This window comes from Cydia pomonella, chromosome 12 (assembly GCF_033807575.1).
Source record: "Cydia pomonella isolate Wapato2018A chromosome 12, ilCydPomo1, whole genome shotgun sequence".
Lineage (NCBI taxonomy): Eukaryota > Metazoa > Arthropoda > Insecta > Lepidoptera > Tortricidae > Cydia > Cydia pomonella.
Window position 1 is genome coordinate 3431346 of NC_084714.1, and position 25042 is coordinate 3456387.

The following is a 25042-nucleotide window of genomic DNA, read 5'->3' on the forward strand; positions in this document are numbered from 1 at the left end:
TGTAAAACGTTGTACGATACATGTGCGAATAGGTAATTTGCAACTCGTGTCGATTTAAAACACTCCCTTCGGTCGTGTTTTAATTTATCGCCACTCGTTTCGAATTTCCTATTTTTCGCACTTGTATCGTAATGTACTATATTGTTACTTAGTGCTAAACACCTTTTTCATGGCGGTGTTGCTACCATAGGACATAGCGTCGCGGATAGTGCAATACCGCGCAACTAACAAAGTCGTAAGAGTTCGAAATTCAAACAAAGTACAAGGTAATTGGACCTTATTGCATTTGTTAGTTACGCGGTATTGCACTATCCCCGACGATAGTCTAAATAGCCTGATTGACAGATGTAAAAAAGTGACAAGTAACAGAAATCAGAAAAATCATTCATCAGAAATCTTTGCATTTTTTCGTGATAAACTATGACATACAAAAGTATAACAACATAACAAAAGAAAGAGACATAGAATAAATAAATAGTTTACCACGAAATGGTCCCGCCTCAGCATAAATACTAACTCAAAAGTCAGCGCTGATCTTCCGGCGAGACCATTTGTGGGTCATGAACGCAGCTGTACGACACGGCATAAAACTGAACGCGGCTTTGCGGCGGCGAAAGGCCGCAAAACACTGTGCAAAAAACTAGGTTTTACGAAAACAAAGTAAAAATTCATTTTAAGTGACAGGTTTACTAACTACATTTGATTTTTATGTTTTAATACTTAAAAACAAAACGCAAAAATTCACATAAAAAAGTTTTTTTTTGGGGGGAAATTGATCTAAACCTTGTGTATGTTACGTTAGTTCTTTATTTATATTATTTTAAATTTTACTTGTATGTTTTTGTGTATATAGACAGTTTTGTCTGAAGTAAACGTATTGAATGGAATTAAATGTAAAAAAAAAAACTTTTGGCCTCAGAAATGCTTGGATAAAATCTTTCGGATTCCTCATGATTCATGATACACCGTGTATAACTAATTTCTAAGACCTATCGCCTGTTTTAGTGGAGAAAAGTCAAAAGGTTAAGATTATAATTATTCTAGTTTGAAATCTAAGCTTATTTTGATGAATATTGTGTCAATCATTGAGTTTTCATGTTAACACCAGGCTTATATATTGTAGAAGAAATTTTATACCGGTCTTTAATCTGTCTTTCTCAAAAATTTATTTACTCTGTGAGAAATTTTAACGCCATTATTGTATTGTCATCAGATTTATAGACTAGCATGGTTTTATATTACACTTGTTTTATTTACCGTGACGATAGTCATGTCGCGATTTTATGTTAATAAGCTTTTTGTCAAATATTTCATTTTTGTTACAAGTTTTTATCGCTGGCTGTAATTTTCTATCAACAGACAACTAATACTCACCGGGACAATTCTAAGCTACACATTATTATAGAGAAATAAAAAGTAATAGAGTGCTCACTCCATACATCAGTTTTGGTACCTAAATGCTTATTATTTTCGCAGTGGCCATCTAGCATCGAGTAGCGGAACTCTCAGCACTGCTACTCGACAATAGATATCGCGGCAAATAAAAAGTCTAATGCTCAACGATTTTCCGCTAATATTATAAATATAGTAAGCGTAGGAGTTGAAAATAGAGTTCCGGTTACTCTAGTTATAATAATAGCGGAAAATCGTTGAGCATTAGACTTTTTGCTTGCCGCGATATCTATTGTCTATTAGCAGTACTGAGAGTTCCGCTACTCGATGCTAGATGTCGACTGCGAAAATAATAAGCATTTTGGTACCAAAACTGATGTATGGAGTGTGCACTCTATTACTTCTTATTTCTCTATGACATTATTGGGTTGCGTTGTTTTATCACAGAGTATAGCCATCTCCTGTATCCGCTAAAAGTCGATAGAAAAAAGCTTTATGTATGCGTACGAATAATAAGAGCGTGTTGTGGTTACTACACGATGATATATACAAATAGGGATCATCCATAACCAGATATAGATGTTTTTGTGGCAAAAACGAGTGCTTGAGAAAATGAAACATCGGCAAATAATAACGTCGATAAGTCAGTCATAGATTAATAATTAAAATATGTAAATTCTACTTGCTGTAATTTACCGGTAAATTTCAAGAATGCAAATCAATTACAAATCCGCCCATAATTTCTTTATTACATATATTAAGTATTTAAAATAAAAACGTAAACTGTAGAATACAGTGTCAAAAAATAAGATAAGTACCTATTATGCGTGTATCAAAGAAGATATCGAACGTGTTGTGTATTTCGCGGTAGCTATCTTTTGATACAATGTTAAAAATATCTATAACGCTAAGGTAACATCGATAATAGACATGTCGATATTTGATTTTGTCAATCACTTTATTTTGCCACAAAAACTTCTATGTCTGTCCATAACTCAGGTACACATATCCGTGATAAACACATAAATAATGTCTTTACCAGGATTCGAACCCACGGGATCTCCTGCTGAACCTGGTCACTACCGACTGGCCGAGGCGGCCATTAAAAGTGCGATGCATTTTTAGGTAAATAAGTCATTGTCAACTGCATAGTACGTTAGTTGTCCAGTTCCCCGTTTTAGAGCCGGTTGTCCAGGTTACTGTTTTAGAGGCGTCCGGGGACATTTAATCGATGCAACACTTTTAAAGCGTTCGGAAAAACGTACAAGCTAACTTAACTTCTTTTAATGACAACTCGTAAAATAGCGACGGTGTGATTTTTTGTGAGCAAGCAAAAAGTATAAAAACTGTGTTATATATATAAAAAGTGTTGCAAACTGTGATTTCATCCGTACAAAACCGGGCCTCCATGCTGCGTGCATTTTCATCCTTCAGAAATGAATATGGTTCTTAGTTGGTAAATTATAAAATGTTACCTAACCTTAAAACTAATTGTACAGAAAAAAATAACTTGCACAAAAAAACATATTTTTGCTATACAAATTAGAATTTTTGAAGAACTTGTTTTATCTAGTACCTTTAACTACGATTACAATTTCTATAGAAATTGCGCTACTGGGCCAATAAGAACGCGATCGCATCAGTAAGAATGATATTATTTATATCAAAGAGAATTTGAAATATCGATGGATTGTCAAAGAAATCTTTGTAGCTATAGTAAATTTACTGCCATTTTTCGACACATGATTAAAACCGTTAGAACGCCATTTATTTCAAATTCTCTTTGGTAATATTATCATTTCATTACTCCTCCCTTTCATTATAATAGTCACGATATTTATTAATATTCCAATCAGTAGGTACATTATTAATATAAGTAAAGTATTTCTTACTGATGGTAGTGATAGTATTAAATCCGCTACTAATATATTCAAATTCGAACTTAAAAAACTCGAGTCAAACCAAACATCTATAAAACAAAGACTTATAAAATCTTAACCCTTCGGGTTTCACCGCAGTCGACTAAAAATAAAAATGAAGTCACCGATCAGTCACGTCCTACGTATCAGTAAAAGCACATCAATAAATGCAGTTGCAACAAAAGCCAGAAACCGACTGCAGCCAATGGGAGACTGTAATTTTTCAACAATTGAATCGTGGCTCGATTGAAACCGGGCCCGACAAAGCGTGAGGCCCCATCTGACCAATTTGCTGTATTCGATTTCTAGTAAACTTATTTGTTGCTGTTATTTCAATACTAAATAAATCATATAATATTGTCTTCGGTTACCGCGATAGTCACTCATGAAATAAAACGATGTAAACGGAATATACTTTTCTCAACATTTAGGATTCGGCAGATTCCCACAGAATCGCCGAAACCACACCCATCGGCCAAAAGTCCGCGCTCGCGATGGTTTCCTGCAGCGGCCGCGGCACGCGCACCACAAAAAGCTGACACGACGTGACGTGAGTTTTGTCACGTGACATTCTTTCCAAAGACTGTATTGTCATCGGCTTTGTTAAATTGACAGCCGATGACACAGCCGTTCAACGTCCCGTATCGTTACGTCCGTTTGGTTATGGAGGGTAGAGGTAAGGAGAACAATCTCTTATGGTAGAACTGTTGCTAAAGTGTCAGTGTGTAAATAATAGTTCGAAATATCTTCGGTGAAGCTAGGATAGCACAAGGACATGACATAAACTTAGACGTTATTAACGAAGTGAAGTGCTCTGTCAGTGATTTTTGATTTGATTTTTTTGTCTAAGTCAAAAATATGTTCGCGATGTATGGTGGCGCCACCTATTTAAGGTTTTTTGATGGACGCTTTTCATACACATAGATTGTTTCCGTTACCTCTACACTCCTTACGTTTGGTGATAAATCACCTGCGTGACCTGCGTCAAATAACGTTCGTGGCAGTGTTGATAGATTGTTCAGACTTGTCTGAATGTAGACAAACTAATGTATCTAGAGTTGGTTCAAGTATTGTCTAGTTCCTATTCTTTTATTTAGCTAAAACCTAACAAAATTGTTGACGAAGTCTTTATACGGACTATCGGAGGCGCGAGTCCTTTTGAGTTGTGCTTTAAACTAACACCTAATACATCGTATCGTATTTAGTTATGTGTCTAGCGTTACCTACTTTAAAGTCTTGCCGTCACGTAGATACATATTATCTTAGTTTGACTACCATTTTGTATGTATCTCTCTGAGTTGCTTAAAGTTAGCTCGAAGAGATCCCTTGAGGGGATATGTTCGCCTTTGTACACATTGACTGTATTCTGTCTATGTTACTTGTTTTGTGCCATTAAGTGTTTACTACTACTTAATAAAGCCTCGGGACCCGAAAAACTTAGGGTTAAAAGGAAACTTGAATTCTTAATAGAAATCAAACCTATTTATTATGCATTTGCTTATTAGTTCCAAGCAAAGTTCGTTTACGTTTGCCAACATGCATAATATTCGTAAAGCTACAGCTAAGTCCACACGTTCAGAATGGTCAACCGCAGCACGGTGTTATTCTCGTAACGTTCATGTTCGCTTTAAATGCTCTAGACTCGGCATAATAATAATTATTATTTGTTTAAAAACTGACTTCAGTAACATGCCTAGTTTCTTTGGAAAACAAAGAAAGATCCAACCCTACTCTAATAAAAAAAAATTATTGGACAATTTTATACAGATTGACCTACGGTGACTATTATAGTTATAGTCTCTCCATAGTAATTGGCTACTGGCTACTCCATAATAAACAAGGCAATAGGGTCAGACCAAGACAAGTTGGCAGCGATTTAAAAACGCTGACGGTGCAAATGTCAAGTACACGTTATAATTTCATAGAAGTTTGAAGCTTAAGAGGCTGTCAACAAACAAGTAGTCTTTTTAAGAAAGACTATTTGTTTTAGTCAAGTAAGAAAAATATATGTTCATATTAATTATATTTCAAAGACCGTGGTTGTACTCGATACACGATTGAACGAAATCGGCTCGATAGAAAATAATTGCTAAGATTGGTCTTAAAATTACAATTAAACGGTTTTATGTCTTTATTGTTTTGACTTATGGGTCTGCAATTAAAATCACAATTTCAAAACATTTATATCTAAACCGCTATTGAGTAAAATATTACACTAATAATCCACTTTTTTTTATTTAAATATTTTTCTTATTATTCCCTTGCCCAGGCCCAGTAACACGCGACAGTGCTATCTCATTTACTCCGATACAAATAGACAGTGTGCGCGCTTTAGGTATTGACAGCCTCTTAATATAACCCGTGCACCGTCTGGGCTATAAAAATCGCTGCTTATCTTGGTTTGACTGTAGAAGTATTATTGTTAAGAGTGGCCAATTATTGTTGGACGACCGGTTTGGCCTAGTGGGTAGTGACCCTGCCTACGAAGCTGATGGTCCCGGGTTCAATTCCTGGTAAGGGCATTTATTCGTGTGATGAGCATGGATATTTGTTCCTGAGTCATGGGTGTTTTCTATGTATTTAAGTATTTATAAATATTTATATATTATATATATCGTTGTTTAAGTACCCTCAACACAAGTCTTATTGAGCTTACTGTGGGACTTAGTCGATTTGTGTAATAATGTCCTATAATATTTATTTATTTATTGTGGAGGGGCCAGTAACTATAGCAGTCACCCGAGTCCCACAGTAAACTTAGTCAGGCCTATATATAGAATTTAGGTATATGTAAATCATAAAGATAGTTTATTATTCAAGTAGGCATATTACATGCGCTTATGAACGTCAAATAAAGCTACACCGGCTCTAACCCTACACCTCTGACCCGAGAAGATTTAAATCCCCCCTCAATTGGAGGAGGGTATCCCAATATAAGACCGGCAAAATACTCAGCAGAACACATCTTTTCAACAAGAAAGTGTGCTTAATAACAAGTTATATTAGTTGCCGAACCGAAGGGGTTAAAGTAACATTCGTACAGATAATTTTAATTGTTTTGCAGTCATGAACATAAAGGAGACGTTATGACATTTCATTAAGAGTAGCTCATTATTCTAGTTGCCCTATCACTTAGTGCTGTAGTAAACAACTACATAATTATTCTACTAAAGTTAAAACACTAAACACTAGACCCTACTCATAGCGTTATGTTCCTGCCGTTGAGTAACGTTGCCAGAGCTCAACGAGGATGCGGAGTGTTAGCGTCGGAAATGCGCATGTAACTCCTCTGAAGTTGAAGGCGTACATAGGCTACGGAGACTGCTTACCATCAGGCGGGCCGTATGCTTGTTTGCCACCGAGGTAGTATAAAAAAGCGAACATTATAGTCCTTGGCCCGTTCGGACTACCGGCCCAATTCGAACTTTAAGGTAACACAAATATTAGGTCTAGATACGATAAAACGCCTTTTGGTGAGTTGATATATTTTAGTAAATAAAATGCTTGCTAGACTTATATTTACCGTGACGGGATATGGATATGGACCCTTTAGTGTACCCGTGTTACCGTGTAGTGTGGATAGACCAACAAGTGTGCTGGACGCGACCAGTGGTAACGTTGAAAGCGAACGCAGCCGGCGCGCACGAATGAAGGTAGACCAAGCGCGGTCTACACAACTTTGACACCCACCCGCTACCTATCTTCAGTTACCCGTGAACAAGATGTATGTAACTGCGTCGAAATATCGGGAGCTCGAAATCAATACAAAAGGTAATCACGACCCCCTATCCCGGTCAATATAAGTCTAGTGAAACTAACCGTGGAACATCCAAAACTGTTAAAATACTAGCTTCTCGACTAAATTACTAACGTAGTCTAAACAAGCCTTAATCCACAGCACAAGCAACTCCTAATGTTCTCCTTAACACATTCGTATTCGTAATGCATTCGTACTGCAATGAGCTTTGCAATCGAGTTCTAAACTGAGCTTCAAACATTTGCTATTAGAGTAATGGAAAGCTGTGGGTTTTCAATGTGGGAAATGTAGTTCTACATTAATTAATATTATTCAATAAGAATAATTTATTTACATAATAGATACATCATTTATTTACATAACAATAACTAGCAAATCTAAAATAGGCCTTTGAGGCATTTTACTAAGGATACTTGCTAAGAAACAATCTTAACTGACCATTGGCTGATCTTATTTCTTTGCAATAGGGTATATTTTATGACATAGGAAAGAGCAAAAAAGAGATGGCGGAATGATCTTAACGCTTTATACAGCGACTGGCGGGAACATGCACTAAACAGTAACGAGTGGTGGCAGAAAGGGGAGGCCTCTGCCCAGTAGTGGGACACAAAACAGGCTACATAAAAAAAGTTCCCTGGAAGATTGGACGGCCCTTAGTTTGGGATGCCACATGCGTGGATATTCTTGCGCCGTCCCACCTTCCAGGAACGTGAAACAGAGCTGGTGGAACGTCAATGGCTGAACACCTCAAGCGGCGTAAATATGCAGCTATTGACTCTGGCTGTATGTTTGAAAATGTAGAGGCGTATTTTCAAAGTAAATTTTGTAGTCAACCAAATTTACTGCCATCTTTCGACACAGGACTAACTCTTAGAATGACATATGGCTATTTGAACCATGTTCTTTCACTGATATATATTAAATATCAAACGCTGTCGCCATCTACACGAGTACAGGCCAAAGGTATATCGCCATCTATTCGAGCGTAAACTTTTCTTGATTTTTCGAGGCACGTTTTTCTCTTAGACTTTATTTATCTTATACGGAGTTATATATATCTTTGGTATTGCTAATAAATATACGACAGAAATAAAATTGATACAGATGTGTTGACGTACGATTTCTCAAACTTTTCATACTTATTTTCTTACCCTACGGTATTCCCTATTCCCAAAATGGAAACTTTCTTTATTCCTTGTAAGTTTTTCTTGAAGATTCCGACAATGCTTCCCACTTTTAGGAAAACATCCGCAACTTTCACATCCTTGTTTATTGATGGGTAATTCATCAAGTAATTTAATTATTACCTAGCTTTGGCAAAAGATCCAATCTCCCGTGGATCAATTACAGCCAGTCCCCCCTAACGGCGTGTTATATTACATTATTCTTTATGAATCTCGTAAACCATATTCAAATGGATCTTTAATTGCAAATGGCGGGATGTGACTCGAATTAATAGCGTCAGCGAATGGGCCGCAATCCGGGAATTCCTGGGAATTCCCAATATTCCCGGGGATTAGCTGGAATAATTACGTGTTATGCGTAATCGTCAAAGCTTGATTCAATCAACGTAACATGGAAATTTGGGAATGGCATTGCATATTACAACTACCAGTGTCATTCAATTGTCATTTAACGATTTTGCTGTTTTGATATTTGGAAATAGCGAATACCACATTTTCTAGTATACTACTATTAGTAGCTACCAGCGCGAGCTACGCACTGCGAGCGTAATAGTTGACGAACAAGTGTTTTCCGCTATGTAGCGAAAAGCGCCTATGAACAGAGAACAAAGGTCGCTGGCAGTACAAGTTTTGAAATCAACTAACACATTGAGTGCCGGGAACCTAATCGGCGGGTTCTCTGTTCGCAGTCGCTTTCCTCTACAAAGCGGGAAAACGCTGCATCGGCTACGAGCGTAGCGCTATTAAAACGTTGGCAGTGAATGCGGTCGTGGTAGTTGGTCCCGTTTTTGTTAAAAACCCAGTTTTGATGATTGGATTCATGAGAATGTAAACTAAGTACTTTCATCCAAAACAGTGCCATTTGATGAAGTGGAACTACTGATGATGACCAGAACGGGACTCTTTAACAACTTGATTGTCTTCTTTGTTATGTTTGTTATTAAGCAAGTAAGCTCTGAAAGAACATTCGTGTTGAGGTCTAGTTCAGAGGATGGGTTCCATGAGGTCCAACTCCTCAAATCTCTATGGCTTCTGATTCAGACCTTGAACATACCCGAAGCGCAAAAATGTTTAGTGACATGACAGTTTGGCCAGACAAATTTTTTAATTACTTACTATTCATGTTTTATTTTTATTTTTGGGCTATCTATTTGAGCGGGCGATTTATTTGAATTAGTTTTAATATTTATTTTTATGATGTTTATTTTGATATATTTTTTTGTATGCATGTGCCTAGATTTAAGATTTTTCAAACACAATGTAATATTGTTATTGAATAAAAATGATGATGATGATGACATGATTTAGAAAAACTAAAAATGGAAAAATTAAAACCGATTTCAAAAAGAATAAAAATTAGTTATGCGCTAGCAAACTGATACGTTTGAAGTCGGTGCCAGGCCAAATGTAAGTAAAAGAAGAACAGTTTCTCGTTTCTTCAAACATGATCGTGCCACCGCGTTCCTGTCCTAATAAAAACTGTACAATCACTTCCACAAGCATTCCACAAGCTCAACAGGTCTCGGACACGTTCAGGCACGGGACGATAAAACGGGACATTATTGCGACTCGTGTCTGCACCGTCCCAGGACACGTGTTACTCTAACACGGTTAGGGAATCTGACCGGCTGGTTATTCTAGTCACTTTTATCATATAGAAGCAAGTAATCATAGAGTGCTCACTTCATACTAAGTTTTCTTACCAAAACGCTTATTATTTTCGTAGTCGGCATCTAGCGTCAAGCGGATTTATCAGTACTACTACTCCAATGCTCAACAATTTTCAGCTATTATATTATATCAGGATGATAATGTTAGTAATATTAGTTGTAAATTGTTGAGCAATACACTTTTCGTCAGTCGCGACACTTATGACATCTGTAGGGCTAAGATGGTTGGCTCTTTATCATTTGTCACCATGCCTGTCACGTTCTAACAACTATGTAAGTGCGAACGTGACGGGCATAGTGAGAAGCGATAAAATTGGAACCATGCTGCCACTGCTGGTATTGATAAATTCTTTTACTGTTACTAACTAAATTTATGGATCTTATCGGTCTGAAATAAATGTTTTTTTTTAGTTTTTTTTAATCCGCTCCTTGACGCTAGATGTCGACTACGAAAATAAGCATTTTGGTAAGAAAACTGATGTACCTATCTCACTTATTTCTCTATGCATTTAACGATTGAATGTAGTATCTTGTTTGTACAAACAATATATGTCCAGCAAACAATATGTCCATTTTTTGTGACAGCAAAATCATAATTGCTGAAGTCGTGAATTTTTATTTCATAATATATTATTTAATGACTATCATCATTCTTTATTTTCGAAAGTAACTTTTAGTATTTATTTAAAGAAACTCTTGGGTCTTGTATCGAAAGACGACACTAGGTCTACCGGAGATAAAGTTCTTAGGCGACTTGTTAAGCCAATTTTTGCAGCAATTGTAAACGATCACACTTGCTACAAATCAGCACCTTTCCAATATAATTATAAACGGAATGTCCGTTGGTGGTTTCGTGTGTCTAAGGCCCTCGGCACATGGAGCGTAAGTGTAAGAGACACGCAAGCGTATCGTTATACGCGCGTAGAATAAGAGCGCTACGAGCACGAATAACTTCAAACAAGTCCGCAAACGATGCGTCGTCGTAGCGTAGCGTATGAGATTTCTGTCGTCATTACGACAGGCGTAGCGTAATACACGCGTAAAAAACAAAACTTCTGACATACTGTATTTATTTATTTATTCAGAGCCCACTGGGTCCCACTGCTGGGCAAAGGCCTCCCCCCTCTTTTTCCATTCGACATAATCAAACAATAAATAAGTTTTAGGCTAAAAATATAATTTTTTGTACAAGCTTTTATCGCTGACTGTACTTTTCTTTCCACAGGCAACTAATACTCATCGAGCCAATTCTAAAGACCCCGAACACAATTAGGTTGCGTTGTTTTATCACAGAGTTTCTATAACCACCTTCTGTCCGCATCATAAGATCAGCTCGATGGTACCATAATACTGCATTGGCAACCGACACATATTTTGGCAAATTTTCAGCTTTATCAGAAACCGGGAAGTGGGTCAAATTTAACTTGCAAGATTTGACCCGTAAATACATACGTACATTGCAAGTTAACAAAAAGCTTTTAAAAATCTTCTACATCTGTCGAGAAAGTAAGATCGTCGATACATCCTCCGAAGACATCTGACGCATGCGACCACATGATGTTAAATGAGATTTCATTTTTAAAACGATTACGCTTACTGCTTATAAATCTACGCGTCTCGTACTCGTAACGTTTTTACGATACGCTTTAAGCGACGCTTACGCTTATGCTCCGTGTGCTGGGGGCTAGCTAAATGTGGCAACTGCTAGTACAATCTATATAGCTATAACAAATAATTATATTATAGAATACTCACGGCACTGCTGGAACTCATCTTCGCCCTTCTCGCAGTCTTTCTGATAGTTGCAGACCCTCGACCGCTCGATGCAGGTCCCCTCGGGGCACTGGAACATGGTCGACGGACATATTGTGTCGCCTGCAACAAAAAACATAGCATTAGAATGACGTTTATGCACAATCTCCTAAGTTTTAAAGTAATTTTTTCAGTTTCAAATTTGGAACCTTCTTTTATTTTAATTATAGTTCAAAATTCGATTTAATAATGGCCTTTTTAAAGAACATCGAGATTTAAGAGGTTTAGGCGTGGGCGCAGCGGCCCCTCGGCCTCGGCTTCGCACTTAAGAATGCCCCGCAGGACTCCTTTTACCTTGCGAAAAAGAAAAGGGCCTCGCAGATGCAACCTTGCCCAAAGACAATTAATTGAAGTGTGCAAAAGAGAAGCCGAAACGTAAGGTATGTGAATATTTATTCATTAGACTGGTAGCAATTTAAAAATGTGTTTATTTTTGTACTTTTGGGATTTGACAGCGGCCGACTTGAATGTGCCAAATAGTTACCTAGTAGGTACACATTTACCCGCTATTAAATAGTACATTACGATACAAGTGCGAAAAATAGGAAATTCGAAACGAGTGGCGATAAATTAAAACACGACCGAAGGGAGTGTTTTAAATCGACACGAGTTGCGAATTACCTATTCGCACATGTATCGTACAACGTTTTACAGTACATATGGCCCTTTAAATGTTCGACACAGTAACGTAATATGCTACTTCTCGCACTAGTGCTATAAAGTAGCCCCATATGTACCGTAAAAAATGTTATCTGTCACTAAAAGTCACTAAATATGAGTGCACGACATTATAATATTTGACGTTGTTATTTCCTAAGACCCAGTCATTATTGCAGTTTTGAATGTGGGTTTTTATTCAGTTTTGGGTTTTAGTTCAACTTCCGATTTGATTTTGTCCTTTTAATAGGACATCGGGACTTAGGAGGGTAAAGCTGACCGCTGTACAGTGGAGTCACTCGCGGCACAATATACGTGGAGTCATTTTTTTTTGCGCTAACAAAGAGAATGAGTATAGAAGCGAATTGTCAAGTAAATTTTGAAGTCTGCTAAATTTACTGCCATCTTTCGACACAGGACTAAAACTCTTAGAATGACATTAAAATAATTCTACGGATTACACTCACGTAGTTTTAGTTACCCACGCGACATGTTTCGGAGAGCTTAGTATATCTCACAACAGTTTAAATTCGATCTCAAATATCAAACGCTGTCGCCATCTACACCAGTATAGGCCTAAGGTATAACGCCATCTATTCGAGCATAACTTTTTCTTGATTTTTCGTGGCACGTTTGTTTCTTAGACTTTATTTATCTTATACGGAGTTAAAGATAACTGACGCTAGACCGGGCCGGGCGGGGCCGCAGCTTCTGGCACTTCGTTTTCTATGGAAAGCACCACGTGATCACCGATCAGCTGTCATAGAAAATGACGTGTCGGACGCCTCGACCCGGGCACGGCCCGGTCTAGTCATCCTTTATATATTATATATCTTTGGCGCTAGTGAGACTTCTATAGTTCTTCTAGGTCGTTGGTGCCAACACGTAAGATTAGCGGACTGGAAAATACGAAAAGCTGCATTCAAGAGATACGGTGGGTAGTTATTACAAAAGTAAAACATGATCCCGGGGTCCAAATACTGGTAAGGATTTGTGTGTTCATGTGTTCATCACGAATACTTGTTCCTGAGTTATGCATGTGATATATGTATCTAAATATGTATTTATTTAAACAGCGTGTATTTTTGATTGGACTGCATAATCAAAGGGTAGGTAGTTGAGGATTTAACGAATTAACTTTCATAGGTTTTGAAAAAAATTGACGACTTTTATTTTCCATATAAAATAATTCATCAAGCAAAATGTTACTTAGTTACTTCGCATTTAATGATGCGACGTCTCAACTGACACAAGTGACCATGATGTACGAAATATAGTCTGTCAAGCAAAGTATGTCAGTAGCAATGTATAAGTACAGCAAAGCAAAGTGAAGTAGGCCAACACTCAAAAAGCAGTATTGCGTTGGTATTGCGCTAAGAAAAGCGGCAATGTACATCGAACCAAAAACATGTAACTATCATAACCTCAAATTGTACAAATACTTACGATCGACGACCGTGATTGTACATTGTAGGCACCTTGACTTTGCTTAAGTTCATGCACAAGCTTATTTAATATATTGGTATTTAATGTTGACAGCAGAAATTTCTCTTGAAATAGAGAAATTCTTCGATTCAGAATGTAAACAAACAAGATGGCTGTCATTCACTTTCCACATTCCACAGATAAAACACAGATGACACGCGATTTTAGAATTATTTGAAAACAGTGTTGCTAACCCGCGATTTTTCCAATTTGTTGCCTTTTGCTACTGACAGGATTTACTTGATCGAGTATACATTGCTGGTCGAAAAAATCAAAAATTAGTTAAGACTCAATTAAAAAATCTTTGTACAAGCTTTGCTTAGTTTGGGGCTGAGATTGTCCCCCAGACTAGCTATTTATTTTAATTTACACAATAAATCCCGAATTCAATACTTCCAATAACGCTTAACCTCATTTCGATATTCATCGTGTTTTTGATCGTTGACAAGTTGATGATTAAATCAAAGGGAAATTGACACTGAAAAGCATAATATCTCACTTTTGATATCAAATTGAACAAAAACGCGTGCAAAATCACTGCTTTCAAACTGTCTTAAAGACAAAGTTCATAATTAATACTAAATGTAAACGACATTCAAGACGTTATCAGATATCCATCAACTGACAGTTTTCGGCACAAGGGTGAAATGTAATTGATATTCCGGATATTATCTTCGGAGGAATCTTTTCTGTTCAAAAAGCACTCGATACTTTCCCAATATTAAGTATCGAGTGCTTTTTGAACAGAAAATGTTTTGTTCTGAAATTATTTCAACCTTAAGTGGACGTCGAGATTATAAGAAAGGCAATAAAATATACTAGGATTTTCCCGCTAACCGGGTAAATCCGAAATGTTATTTATTTATTATTTTAAATGACATTATATTTGTAATAAAATAAAATAAAATAATGTATTTAGGCATACAAAAATTGCATGCTTATTATTAGCTAAGCCAATTAGCTAAGTGTGATTGTAACCACATTGAATGCAAATATAAATATAAATAAATAAATATTGGATATTCCTACACAAATTTTGACGACTGGTTTGGCCTAGTGGGTAGTGACCCTGCCTACGAAGCTGATGGTCCCGGGTTCAAATCCTGGTAAGGGCATTTATTCGCGTGATGAGCATGGATATTTGTTCCTGAGTCATGGGTGTATTCTTACTGTGGGACTTGGTCAATTTGTGTTATAATGTCCTATAATATTTATATTTATTTATTTAAATTGACTAAGCCCCACAGTAAGATCAAGAAGGCTTGTGTTGTGGGTACTCAGCCAACGATAAATATAATATATAAATACTCAAATACATAGAAAACACCCGTGACGCAGGGACAAATACGCCCTTACCGGATTCGAACCCAGGACCATCGGCTTCATAGGCAGGGTCACTACCCACTAGGCTAGACCGGTCGTCAAATAAAATATATTTAATAAAAAAAAATACCTCCTAACTTAAGCGAGACGCTATCAATAAAAGTATAGAGGTCATGTGATGTGTATCTGACTCGCTAAAAATATCGATACGAAAAAAGTGCCAAAAATATGTATACACGACTTTATTGCCCATATATTAAGGTAGTGTATATGTACATATTTTTGGCACATTTTTCGTATCGATATTTTCAGACGTGACCGTAAGTATGTGAGCTGTGATTATTATAAAAATCAAGTGTGTAGTTTTGTTTCATTTGAACCTAACTCAAAATATGACATTTTTACTTCACACAATTTGATGAGAGTATCGTATATAGACAAACAAGTGCTTATTTTTAGACGTGAGTATTTTTCTTAATTTACTAAGAGAGTTAAAAAGCTAAATAACAACTGACGATTTTAGTGATTTGATGAGTGATGGAAAATGGACAAGTTGATAATAATAAGCAAGCTTATTTAACACTTGAATTAAATATTAACATAAACTTTCTATAAACTAGTTTCATAATAATATATTGAAAAATATTTATTTCTAATAAAGTTTAAGCTAAGCAAGCAAACGAGCTCAAACAGACTTAATTTGCTTAAAGCATAATTCGCGAGGCGAGTATGAGAGCACGAACAAAATATCAAGTTGTTCCTTTGACGTCTAAAATCTGTATACATTTTTTGCCTTATTGCTTTGGAATAAGGTGTAAAATTGTGAATATATATTTGGCGTTGATTTTATACGTAAATCGAGTTGTAAAGGTAGACTGTAAGAAAGCTTCGTAAATTTAAATTAGTTTAATTAAGTTGTCGTTTCTTTGGCAAGCAATAAAACGATTATTTTACAAATATTGGGTAAAGGTCCTCCTGCTTATTTATCACAACAACAATTCAATAATAACAATAACAACAACAGAGTTTAGATTTTTTTACAAACATTACTCGCAGTGTATTAGCCCCCCTATGACATTTGGTCGAACAACGATTCAGGAGATGCCATATTTTATTTAATTTTTACATAGTAATCTAGAGGCCTCTATCTCCCGCCATGCCAAATTTCAGCGCGCTAGGACAAACTTGAAAATCGCCCGCCATTTTGAAAAATAAATAGCGGCGTGAGAAACTGCCAAGGTCCCTCTATGAAATTTAGAGCATCCCCCACCTAGGTCTTGCATGTTTTTGATTCGTACTAGTTTCGTCCCAAAAAACCTATGTTAGAAAAACCGAAAATGTAAATATATTAATATTTTTCTTACTGAAAGATTAAAAAAATGGCAAAACAAACGTAGGTCGCTTATTAAACCCTACCTACCTACTATGTTAATCAATGGCAATGCGTTTGAACATAAAAAAACCGCGCGCTTCTCCAAACACGCGACTACCAGAGATTTTTATGTTGGCACCATTGAAATATTGCAAATGCAATCCCATCTGTCACGGGCACTGATTTAAATTTCGAACAAGGTGATTGATTTACACCCAGTTACCGATTTGAACGGCTATTACTTTTTTCTCGATTTCCGATAATTGTTTGTGGCCAGAATGGCAGCCATTATGGTTTATAGTCTATGGACGAAATTGAATTATGAAATGTTTGACTTTAGTGAGATTGGGTTTTTTGTAGGTGTTTTTATTTTTAATTAATTCGTCAACCAAGTGTTTTGGTATTTCGCCGTTTAAAAAATTTGAGAGTACATTCAAGTTTTACCACTTTATTTTTATTTTTCCTTTATAAGTTACAGATAAACTTTGTAGTTCTTAGGTATGGGTTATTTTTTAGTAAATTCGTAAGTCAATATCATTTATAGTTATAGTCAATAGTCATTAGATTTATCTATAAAGACCAATAAAAAAATGAAATCCATCCTTTTTTCTACGTTTACAATTGTCAACTAAAAAAAGGTAACATTGTGCGGACGTAGGCACGATGTAAACAGCCAATAAAATTTAATGTCCTCGTAAACACAGATGGCGTTTTTAATGTCCAGCGAATTAGTTGAAACGGCAGCTTTTACGCCAAATAGAAGTGACAAGACTTACTATGTAGTTTCATTAGAGCTGTTAAGTAAATTACTGTAAGTATTTATTACTGTTTTTTGTTAGTACTTATTATAGGCACTTTTCTGGCGGTGGGCGAAGTACAAGATTCTGAAAAGCAGAGTATTTTGAGCACATCTTCGTGTGATTACGTTTCCGTCACTATACTCAAATTTGGTTTTTATAGAAATCCCTCGAGACAGAAATGATATTGCTTACGTGTAATTAAATTCTTTGGTATAAAAATTATATTATTTATGCTTTTGCGAAGAAAGCTCCAATATATTTAGGTAATAATTATTAATTACAACTAAAACAAAATTCATATACCTACAACCGAATTCCCTTTAATTGAAAGTTGTTTCAGTAAACATTAAGGCAAAGAAAATAAATCAAAAAGTAAGCGTCTGTATAGTCTGTCAAACCGCTTTGTCAATAGAAAAAGGCGCAAAACTTTCATGATACGATAACCCTTCGCGCCTACGTTTTTTAAATTTGACGCTTTTTTTACTGACGGAAATAGCTTGACAGACTATATAGTTAACAAACTATTTATAAGAAAAAACAGTTTCTAACCAATCATCGACACATTTGCAATGTGACCAACATAACGGAACTTGTAAATGCGCACGAACCTTTCAACGTCTATTTATACCCGCACTGGCTCTCTCACCTCGTTAGCTGTCCGTCCATCTTTTATTCAACAGAGCTATGAACGAATGAATGTGAACGAATGAAATGAACGGACTCAGATTGACGAGCAACGCACAACGGAAGGTATTACTTGTTCTAACCGTTTTGGCGTTGAGTTAAGGTATATTTTGGTTTGAATGGATGGTAAGGGTATTATGCGGGATTGTTTTATTTAGGAAAGAAAAATAGGTGCGTTGACCCTTCGGGTGTAAGCCGGGTTTTATGACAGTTTTGTTGCAGTCGTTTCTGTAACTATGGGTGGTGGTAAAACTATTAGCTAAATGAACTATTAGAAAACTGAGCACCACTTTTAAAGAATTATATTTACTTGCGGAATCAAAAAGAAGGCCAACCCCGAAAACACAAAAAAGAAATCTGCTGTCTGATATATTTCGGCGAATTATGTTTCTCCATAGAAACATAATTCCAGAACAGCAGATTCCTTTTCATGATTTCGTGATTGGACTCATAGTAAAAGTGTTCAGTATGACCTAGATATTCATGTCTCGAAGTATGGTCAAACATTATCCTGTAATTCCTGTAGAACCTAAAAACAAAAAACCTCAATCACAATGTTTTCCATTTCTTTTTAGAATTAAAAAAAAAAAAGTTTGCAGAAGTAAACATAAGGTTCTTAATCAGGTACAATTTGTAATAATTTTTTAAGAAAGTATCTAGGAAAATATTAATTATTATAATTTCGCAGTTCTCAGCACAACATTTTGACAAAAGGAAGCTGCAAAAATAAGATCAGTACTTTATCACGTCACGTTTTGAAATTGTGGACCATATTTGTAGTACTAGACCAGGGGTCGGCAAATCGGCGGTTCTGTGGTGGGTCTATGGACAGGCTTGTTTCGCTTATATGTGTAAAATCATTTATTGACAAGGGTTCTACAGCGACTAAACTAAACCAATAACTAGCTTAAACTTAGCAGTTATTTTAATTTACAATGTTAATGTTAGCTTGAATTACATAATACAATGACCTGTGATCAGTATGTGATAATCACTCTGTAGTTTAAGTTTTAACATACCAAGGTTTCAATATACATACGTATGCAAAAGCGGCTATAGTTATTAATATTTACAATACTAGTTGATGGAGGGTAGATTTAGTTTTTTTTTTTCTGCCAACAAACTGTACTGCAGTTTGGCAGATTAGTAGTTTAAGGCTTTTTGTAATCTTCTTTTGATTCAAATAAATTAAAAAAAAAAAAAAAAAAAACCACGGATCGCGAGCCGCATGCAGTTCTTTCGAAGTACAATTGCAGCTTTAAGTCACCTATAAAACTAACCCTTGAGAATCATTTATCATTAAGAATCATTTATTTATATATTGTGAGTTCTTACATTACTGAAAACAACATCTGCGGCTCATTGAGCTTCCTAAAACTGGTGACTTCTACTCCATTCGACTCTTCTTCTCAAAAATTTGCCGACCCCTGTACTAGACAATAGTTGGGTGGAAACTAAAGTTGAATGTTAACTTTTTCAGTGCAACAAGCGCCCACTGCAGGCACAGCTTTAGTTTTAATAAGGCACATAATACCCGCTCGAGCGGTCGAGAACTAAAATTACCGGAACTAAGGAGCTAAAGATGTAATTACTTGGTAACTGGATGCCGGTAACCCGGCTGGGTGTGAGATTTCCTTTACTGCTAAGTGTTAGCAGTAGTAATGTTTTACGTAAAATATGCAGCTCTTACGAAACATGAGATTTACTCACAGTTCCGTTACTTAGACCTGCTGACCGACAACACAGGGCAAACCACTAAAATTAGGCCCTTGAAATTAATGCGTATGTTTTTCAAATGTATATATATATATATATTTTATATACTACGTCGGTGGCAAACAAACATACGGCCTGCCTGATGGTAAGCAGTCTCCGTAGCCTATGTACACCTGCAACTCCAGAGGAGTTATATGCGCGTTGCCGCGAATATTGTACAGATCCACTAGAAAAGGATTTTTGGATTTACCACCACTGGGGGCAACTCCTATACGACGAAGTCGTAAACGACTGGATTTTATTAACGGCACCAATCATGGGACATTTAAGAGAAAATTTGGAGTATTTTTGATATTACACCGACACCTGTAATATTTCTACCGCTTTACGCTTTAAAAGTTGAATGTCCAATTCGTCCTTTATGTTTTCTATGTATTTAATGAAAGCTACTGCAATTGGTTTCAATACTATTCACCAATTAAAACTGTGGTTATCTGCTCCAGTCATGGGATGTATGGCGCCATTCATTTTCAAACTAACAAATATCAATGAAAAATTAAACTTAAGCAGCTCTGGCTCTTGTTTATGGTAAAATGTTGCCAGCGATTAAAAACTGATGGTAAATACTTGTTTTATAGGATTTGTCTATACCATCCCATTACTGGTGCGTGTTCCATTATAGGGGTGTTTACTATAGATTTTTTTAAAGTAGTTGCGAGTGAAATATTAAAAAAATCGAGCTGAAAATGGAAAAAGTTGTCCATTCAGTGTGAAAATATTGTAGCCAAGAATATTCTTGCTTCCATTCCTGCGATATCACGATTCCGAGCTTTGTTTACTTTTCGATTCGTCAGTCCTTTCTTTTGTGAATAGATTCACTGGAATATTTGTTATACCTATATTTAATATATATTTTTGGTAACAAAAATATGGTAATTCTATTACGTATAAGGTATTTAAGTAAGTAAGTAAATATTCTTTACTGCACCAACAATTATACATTTTACATACATGTAAAACTACAAATAAATTTTAAAGGAAAATAGAACCAGGTAACAACAGGTGGTCTTATCGCTAAAACACGATCTCTTCCAGACAACCTTCAGATAGCAGTAAATGTAAAACAAAATGAAATGTAGAATGTATTTATTTGGTGTTAAAGTTAGTATCTGAAATATAAAAACACTTTAGACATCGAAATCTTTTGTAAATCTTTGAGGTTAATAGAGTCTGTATAAGAGTTCTATAAGATACTTGAATAAGGTAATGTTGTTTGTTGGACGGTACTATACGGAAGGGCAGCAAAGTGCATTGTGTTTTATCTATTCCCTAGCGCCCTCTCCGAGCGGAATCCCGGTACTAGGAAAATGGATGCTATGCTATTAGTAGTTAATGAAAAGCAGTTTCAGCGTACACGTAAGGAAGTAACTTGTTACTGCTGCAGCGATGTGAGATGGAATAACATAGTTCCCACCACCATCACCACGACGGTAACACTGGAAAACAAGCAGCCCGTCTGATGTTAAGATGGAAGAATAGCTTTGCGATCCTAACGAAATAACGGTACTTTTTCTATGAAATTCCATTTCGGGAGAAAACGGTATTTACTAACTAAATCTTAACAAATCACTTTGATTTTGATGTCAATCGCTTCAGCATTCTAGGTTTATAGGTTACACTTTCTTGAAAAAAATAGTTTTGCAAATTTTAAAAATAAAATAAAAACGTAGAAATCTAGTTTTTCATCGTGTTAATAACATACAAAAAAAATCATGGATAATGGAAAATATTTAGAAGTGGAAAAACGTTTTCTCTTTTTGTATGGACGAGTGCTATATTTCCCTCTTAAGCAGCCTAATAGCCGCTTGCAACTCTAGTGTAGTGTATTTTTAAAATTAAGAACTTTTTACAGTTCACTCACATTCAATACGTCCCTCGCGTCACATGTTTCAGAGCCTAGTGCTGAGCACCAGTTTGTGCGATTATTATTATTTATAGAACGACTTACAATTCTCTACTGATATTTAAAATATCGGATTTTAGGTTTTGCGATTAATTAACCAGTCGGGTGTGGGTATATTTTTCAAACAGGAAGGGTACGCTGATAGATGTCATCTCAATACAATTTTGTGAGATTTGGCGTTTTTAGGTTATAAATTGTATGGGAATGACATCTATCTGCGTACCCTTCCCGTTTCAAAAAAACTATAGTCAGTATGACTCACGACAGATAAAACTCGATAATAGATCAAATTGTTCGCGTTGTTAAGATATATAGGTATGTTGCTAATGCAACTTATTATTGTATAAAAATCAATGCAGTAGCTAAACGCAGCCGTCGGGCTCGGCTAGTATTCGGAGGCTTTTCAAAAGCACCAATAGGAGCGCTCCACATATTTTCTAACGCGGCCAATTAAAGGCACCTAAATTTAAACCACCTTTTGTACTGATCAAATATTGCAAATCACTCTTTCATCATCCTCCATACTATCAACACCCACTTTCTACATTTAACCGTTTTGGCAAGAACCCTTCTAAACCAGTACCTTTTGGAAGATTATACTTCACTTTATTATCAATCGAAGTTTTATTTGAGCCGTCGAGACCCTGACCTGCACGGCGGCTACAGGTATGTATGAGGAAATTGTCATTGTTAGATGTCAAGTTGGTGAAATAAGCGCTTGGGATAGTATTTTAAAAAATTGAAATGCCATAATTCATTCCCGAAAATCAGTCCGGATAGATTTCGAGCAAGTCACGCTTCAAAATTTAACTGAACCATTAATCCGGAGCATAGTCCAGTTCAAAAGCACTAAGCTAAGTTTTAGTTCGGAACAGATGTTAGCACGGACCCGAAACGGCTAAGCCTGCAGCGATTGGCTGAATTTGGAACCGTTTCGGGGGACGTTTGTTCGGGCATTCGAAGTTTAAATATTTATACACATCTTGTGGCGTTATTTCTCTATAAGTACATATTGCATTGCATACCTATGGAATGATAACTACACTTGAGAGAGCACAGACGATATACACGGATCTTCTGACCCGCTATGATTATTTTTAATATTATGATATTTTTCACCACATCAATTCAAAAACTGATGAGAAAGTTGCATCTTATTCACAAGAGTGACAAAGTAATTAGATGCATATTGAATTCTTCATTTTGGCTGATGGAATTGACTTTAAAGTGATAAATATTTAATAGCGTTCATTTGGATTTGATTTGTAAAGTTTTACAGTAAATATTTTTCTCCTGTTGGTGTGGTGACAAAAAATGTGTTTCCCGGGTTCGCATTCTGGTTTATTTCTGTACACAGATATTTATGATAGATAAAAAGTATAAAATCCTACCTTTTTTCCTTAGAAGGAAATAATGTCTATAATATAGGTGCAGTAATACATATTTCCTTCATTTCCATTGTTTTGTAAATGTTCGAATATTGTAATTTCCAGTTAAACCAATAAAGTTTGTGCATTATGTATTGTGTAGAGAATTTAATGTTACACGGATTTACCTTTGTTTATCTTCCTGTTTGGTGCATAATGTGGCAGGCAAAACCCAAAATTTATTTATTTTAAATATAGCAGGCAAAAAAGCAGGCAAATTGCCCAATGGTAAGCAATTACCGTCGCCAATGGGTACTTATAACACCAAAGGGGTTGCAAGTACGTTGCGGGCTTTAATATGGTAGTACGCTCTTTTCTTAAAGATTTAAAATTCGTCACCGTCCTATTTAATTATATAGCGATATAGTCACATAGGCAAAATTAATTACAGTATTTTTTAAGGCAACATCCAAGTTTTGCAATCACAACACAGCATCGGGCGTCAATTATACGAGTAGTAGATCCGGGCTACCCGTGTATGCGCAGAGTCGGTACCGTGGTCTCCCTCTAATAAGGTTTGCAATCCGGATCCGAAATGTATGAAATTATCCGGATCTTGATCTGGATCCGCGAATCTTCCTACATCCAAGTTTTGCAACCACTGCACAACATCGGCGTCATCATCGGGGCTACCAGAGTATGCGCGGAGTGGGCACCGTGGTCTCCCTCTAATAAGGTTTGCACGACGGATCTGAAATATATGGGAAGATCCGCGGATCTGGATCCAGATACGGGTAATTTCATACATATCGGAACCGGATTGCAAACCCAATGGTTAATACTTTTATATGGATTCCAACAGCAAGTAAAAGCCATCTGTAGATGGCGCTCTCGATGATAGTCAGTATTTTTATATATTTTTTACCCCGTCTAATTGAACAGAACAGAGTGAGGTAATATCATTATAAACGTCATATTTTAATAGAAATTTGAGATTAATTATGACATTCCACACTTTGTCATTGCAAATGCCATGCAGCGTTAGCTAAGCGCGCCATTAGCCATTATTAAAATTGATTATTTGATTAAATAAAATCACTGGTGCAACCAGTTTCTTTAGTCAAACCCAAACTTGCCGGAATTGTGGGTTTGACTGGAACATTTGAATTCTGTGAATTGTGAATTGAATCAAATTTCTACATCGCATATTAAACTGTTATTCGGAAAACTAATTTCAGTGTTTCCCTTTTAGATCACAAACTGCTTTTCTATACGTTTGAAATTTGTTTGACTTTGATTTCTACTAAAACAGCAATATGAGTAAATTATAACTAAAATGAGCTTTGCTTGAATATATATTATATATAATGAAACTATTATGTTGGCGTTTGTTTCCCAGTAATTTCTAGGGTTTGTTTGTACATTTCGCCTGCATTTGAAGTCTTTTAGTTTTATTTTATAAAAGTATTATTTTAGATGACTCGTAGAAAAAGTATTGTGTACAATAGTTATATAAACAAGTTTTTCAATTTCGTACCTTACTTAGGCAGCTCAGCAAGCTTTGTTGCCTAAACACGGTACTCAACTGAAAAACGATTATATAACGATTGTATACAATACTATTGTCTTTTATTCTAAGCCTCTATATAATAAACTTTTTTTAAATATCTTCCAAATACGGTCGTGGAAATGAATAAAGTGTTTATTTATCTATCTAAATGTCAGCTTTACATATTTTACTTAGACGTTGTTTACATGTAAATAAGCACTGGCTATCCCATTTCGCGGTTGAACCACCCCCTTGACCCTAGAGACGCCATCTTTCATTCCGTAAATGCATCGCGACGGTATGTGCAACGCGATATCTGAGTGCCTGTAACACTTACGGAATATTTGACATTGCTGGCTCAATCTTATAGAAGATGAGTTAAAATAAATGAA

The 25042-nt window shown here is 36.1% G+C and overlaps 1 protein-coding gene across 2 annotated transcripts in view; it reads right to left on the minus strand.

Annotated features, from left to right (window-relative positions):
• The window catches only part of LOC133523314 (low-density lipoprotein receptor-related protein 2), a 506862-nt gene that overhangs the window by 68893 nt on the left and 412927 nt on the right, over positions 1-25042 (minus strand). For both annotated transcript variants that reach the window (XM_061858821.1, XM_061858820.1), the window contains one exon: positions 11678-11797. In XM_061858821.1, coding sequence (XP_061714805.1) covers positions 11678-11797 — 120 coding nt within the window. The remainder of the gene's footprint in view (positions 1-11677; positions 11798-25042) is intronic.